General features: G+C 39.5%; 1 protein-coding gene across 1 annotated transcript in view; it reads right to left on the minus strand.

Annotated features, from left to right (window-relative positions):
- The window catches only part of TPCN2 (two pore segment channel 2), a 33,296-nt gene extending 28,957 nt beyond the window's left edge, over positions 1 to 4,339 (minus strand). Inside the window, exons 1-3 of the mRNA XM_063437641.1 lie at positions 4,061 to 4,339; positions 3,411 to 3,481; positions 219 to 295 (exon numbers count right to left, since the gene is read on the minus strand). Of these exons, the coding sequence (XP_063293711.1) occupies positions 219 to 295; positions 3,411 to 3,481; positions 4,061 to 4,238 (326 nt within the window). The 5' untranslated portion in view covers positions 4,239 to 4,339. The remainder of the gene's footprint in view (positions 1 to 218; positions 296 to 3,410; positions 3,482 to 4,060) is intronic.
- Positions 4,340 to 5,211: the final 872 nt, after the last annotated feature.

The raw sequence follows: 5,211 nt of genomic DNA on the forward strand, positions 1-5,211 counted from the left end.
AAGACATTCATTTCTAGAACATTGAAGTATAAGAACCCCTTTGAATAGTGTCATTTTCTGCTTCACGCAGGAGCGAATTTGCAGAAAAATTCATTTTGTTAGTGAATCACACGCCTTGTGCTTTACTTAGGAGTTATTGCTGTTACAAAGCAAAAAGATGACTTTAAGCAGAGTTAAAAAAATATATATATATTTTTAAATAAAAAACATCCCCTTACCATTGGCAAACGTCGGAGTAATACCATCGATAAAGCTGAAGAGATGTTGGGTCGACACGATGATCTATGGAGCGGTACTGCAGTATCAAACAAATAAAATAATAGTTCAGGATATACATCATTACACATTTAACATGAGTACAACTCATCGTAATATTGTATTTTAGTATGACTGTATGGACTGATGAAGATGCATCATGTTAAAGAAACATTACCGTTTCATCTAAAAAATATCAACATGTATAGCCATTTTCTTTTCCTTCATTGTTCCAGGTAATCTGCGCGTTGCATTGCAGAGCCGAGGCTGACCGTTTATCCTCATCGCTATACTAGCCAGTCAGTGACCATGAGTGTGAAACCAGTGTTTGCTGGAAGTGTTAATCAGCTACAAACACAGTTAAACGGTTTGAAAAGTGTGGATTTCATGTCAGCCTAAAAACACACATTTTAATATTTAATATCCATTACACAAGCTGCCCATTTATTTCTTCACTAAGATTAAAAGCTGCAATGCAGTGCGACCGATTGTCTAGTGCGGGGCATTTTATCCCAAGGCAGAACCACGACACACACACACACACACATCACATCCTTGACATTCGTGGGACAGCTTGACATTCGTGGGAATTAAACCAGAACGCATCAGCTGACACCATTATTTAAATTTCACTACCAAACCAGATATCCTAGGAGAGAGAGGCTGAGGACACAGAAAGACCACATTTGCTCCTCTCCAGGAATACTGTTACAGAGAGAGGGCAGCATCAAGGATAACAGTAACTAATGTCAGCTGATGCCAAGGAGCATATCTTCCACTGATCTTGGACAGAATGGCACGTGTATGTCCTGTTGCTGCCCTAAATTTAAGGATACTAGAAGCCTATTTTTAAAAATAAATTATGTAGTATATATATAAAAAATAATGTGCAATGTTGAAGTGTGTATGATGGGAAAAGTAAACCATCTTATGGTCATGCACACATTGAAAATGTTCTCACGGTTAATCATTTCTCCAAAACCTGTGAGTGGCATTACTTTTCTAGAATACATTCTGTGTGTTTTACCGAGTGTGCTATTAAAGTCCGTTATATCAAGACTTAAAGGGACACTCCAAGCACATAAACCACTTTAGCCTGCTGAAGTGCGTCCCCTTTTTAATTTTACAAAAAAAATGCAGATTCAAATAGAAACATAAATTAACCTTGTTACACCCCTCTGGCTGTCAGACAACTGGGGTGGCCAGGGGCCATTAGTGGTAACTGCTTGAAAAGTTGTTTAACACTGAATGGAGGCACAACACCAGAGGACTCCAGGAACATTGCTTTAAGACATGTCAAAATGTATGGGCTCTTTATCCAAAAATAACAATAGCTGTACAGAAAAAAATTATGGATTAAACTATAATAGGTGGATCTATTACTTCCTTAAGTATTCTAGGCTACGGCTGAACCAGTATGGTGTGCAAAAGGCTTATCATAGCAGCCAAAGGGCAGGAAAGTCATGTGAAATCAGATACACAACTTTAAGTAGCATACAATTACTATTTAATGGAACATAAAGTCAGTGCCACTTTAAACCACTTCATATTTGTGGCTTTGCATTGAGTCCCAGAGACCAACTGATCTTACTGACTTGGCAAGAACACAATTCAATGTTTGTATCAGAGGATTTTCTCTAATTTAAAAGTCATAAACAGTCGATACGACATCAATTTAGGACCACTCACAGCCACTCAGTAAAACACACGGGCTAATTCTCAGCCACACAAAATCGTTACGCTCACATTAAACACGGACTCGCACAGTCGTCCAGTGAAGCACACAGATGCACGCATGACCCTTATAGTATAACGTATAAACGCATGACCCTTTGGGCACACAGTAATATGGAAATGAACTTTCAGCTGTACAATTAAATACAGGTCCGCTCACAGCGGCACAAGCCACAGGCCCCCTCACAGCGGCAGGTTTAGGGGTATTGAAAAAGAACACAAACATGTATTCCTGACCCTATAATACTAAAACATTATTTAGGCCCCCTGCTCCCCCTTGCCCTAAGTGACATTGTGGATGTGAGTTAATGGTGTTAAAACAACTCCTGATTTTGTAATGAATTATACAAATAATGATAAACAAAACAGAATACATCTTTAACGTTTCTAATGCTACTGACGTCACCAGACAAGTCTCATAGACCAGGAAGAGGCTAGCCAACTAGGAGCTTCTCATTCTGGCGTATGGGGTCTGTTCTTATCCTATAAACTACTGTCCAGCAGGAAACTTTGGGACAAGTTTAGCAACACCAATCAAATGGAATGATTACTCAGTTAACGGATAGCCATTTTGCAGCTGCCTGCAGTTTACACACCGAACTTCACAGTTTAGCGAACCTCAAATATTAGCATTATCCACCCCCTTTGTTGGATAATTAGTCTATATTTCAACATACTAGATTATTCAGTGCATGTTTGGACCGTGTCCATTTAGCCTGGCTTATCGTATGTTTATAAATTCATACAATTTTATATTCAGGACAAAGGGCAGAACAATAAAGGATGATTCAATATTACACCAACACATTTTCAGATGTATAAAACCCTTAGACATTAGGGATGATCAGTGCTATAGAATTCTGGGAATAGATAGAAAGTTTGATGCAAAATTGGAAGTGCTTTAAACTGGGGGAGATATGGGGAAGGCTGAACTGGATGGACCCAGGTCTCTTTTTAGTTTAGGTAACAATGTAACCGGAGGGCACTATAAATAAATGTATAATATGGGAAAATGATGGACAGCAACTGTAGCAATAAAACAACAATGGGGATATTGTGATTGTCAGATAAACAATGCCCTGGATAGTACCACATGCAGTTTGGGCAGTATAGGAAAAGTGTTCCCCTGTAATAAAGTATTTTGAGTCTCAAAGGGAGAAAGGCGCTATATAAATACTAGTGGTTATATACAGAATTTATATGCAGCAGAGACTCCATATATTACAGAAGGCAGTTCTTGTGGGATCTCTGATTTTGTAAATGTTTCAAGGCAGCACTTTACATGTACTGCACAGAGGCACAAATCAGTGATGTGTGGTTAGGAATCCCATGTTAGACCTAGCCTGGGTTAATTTGTTCCTGATTTTAGAGTACACTTGGTTACTTACCGGGAGCCAACAACCCAAGCTATAATCAATTACCTGTATAGCATCCTCAATGAAGACAACTGCTTGCTTCACACAGAGATCACCGCCACCTCCACCAGCTGGACCTGAAATGTCAAATAAATAATGAGTCAAACACCTCAATCACACTTGACAATGGTGCAACCCTGCACTTGTAAAAAAACATTAACCCACTGACTGCCAAAAGGAAACATCACAGGCTGCTCTACAGTCACATGGTTAAACCCTATGCTGTCTGGAGGTCCTGTGGGTAATGGTAATGTCTCAGCACAGTATTTCATAAACAGAGAAGTGGACTTAAATTTTGTTGATGCCGCAGGTTTTAGCCACAAGGGCATATTATTCATAGTAGCCATAGGCAGACAACCCCATATTTGGGTTTATTCATAGATTTCACTAGCAGAAGAAGTTGAGCAATCACCATGGTTACCAATGGAACGTTTGAACTCATTGTTACATTTTAGAACGTTGGCATAGAACAGCTGATCCAAGCTCACTGCTGTGAATCACTTTTGGGCTTTGAATAAATCTACATGTGGCAGTAAAGCAAATGGTGGAAGTTAAACCAGTTTTGGGCTACATTAACCCTTTAATGTTTCATAGTTTGGGACCTGATGCACACAGAGCTATAAAAGTTACTAGCAATGAAGTTTAAAGGGTCCCACCGTATCTGGCATCGTGTTTGGGGGGTTCAGGGCCCCCCTGCTCCAGGCTGCAGCATCCAGATGACGCAGTGGAAGAATAGGAATATTTTCTGCCTTTGGGGAGAATCTCTTGGGTTCCAAAGTCCGGGTTAGCACTCCAGCTCCTGTCCAAGGTCCCAATTAAAGGATCAGACTCCATCTCAGGTCAAAGGGGGTGATTGTCTGGATGTGTCTCCCCCAAAATCCTAGCGAGCGAACTTGATCCCAACGTGACCAGCCAGAGACTCCTATCTCACTGAGAATCTCCTCCCTGACATACCTCTCACATGAACACGGAACTCATAGGGCTTGCAAAGCATGCTGGGAGATGTAGTTCTCCTTTACCTATACTGTTCAGACTTCCTATTGCACAGTGTGCTCTCCGGACTACATTTCCCGAAGCCACAGTGTTTGTTCAAGTAAGCCAGGTCTAATTTGCTTATTGCTAGAAGGGTTTCCATTCAAAATGTGTTTACCACTATACAGAGAATAAACCACAAACTGGTATTCATAGTCATGGGATAGAGTTAGCTGCAATTATTCTGTCCCTGGCCCAAGGCGACACATTCTATTTTTAGTGGTATTCCTTTAAGGGTTAACCACTGAAGTTCAAATTACTGGGGATTTAAAGTGAATTTAAAGTTTGAGGTCACACAGCTGAGCTGGATAAATCATCCAAGTCATCCATTTTTCCAGCTCAGCTATTTGGCCTAAATTTTGACATAGAATTAGAATTTTCTGAAATGGACACTTTAGCAACTGTATCAAGTCCAACATATTGAGAGAGTATCTTTGTAGCTCACAGCAACAGCAGGGAATGTGTTAATGTGTGTAAACAAATATGTGTTTTTGTGCTAAGTAAATAAATTACTACCAACTGATCATAAAGTAAGCAAAATAATTTCTATAACGCATAATCGCAAAACTGGGATTCATTAAATGGGACCTTCCATTTCCCGGTATATTTATTTTTGTGTTTATTTATCCATTATTTTAACAAATATGCATTTGTTAGGAGTGAAAAATCACATTAGCTATAGAAATCCACGCCTGTTTATCCTTCCCTGTCAATTTAAGAAACACTATAGTGTCAGCAATACAAATAATTCCTGACACTATCATTTTAAAATAGC

Source organism: Pelobates fuscus, chromosome 12 (assembly GCF_036172605.1).
Source record: "Pelobates fuscus isolate aPelFus1 chromosome 12, aPelFus1.pri, whole genome shotgun sequence".
Lineage (NCBI taxonomy): Eukaryota > Metazoa > Chordata > Amphibia > Anura > Pelobatidae > Pelobates > Pelobates fuscus.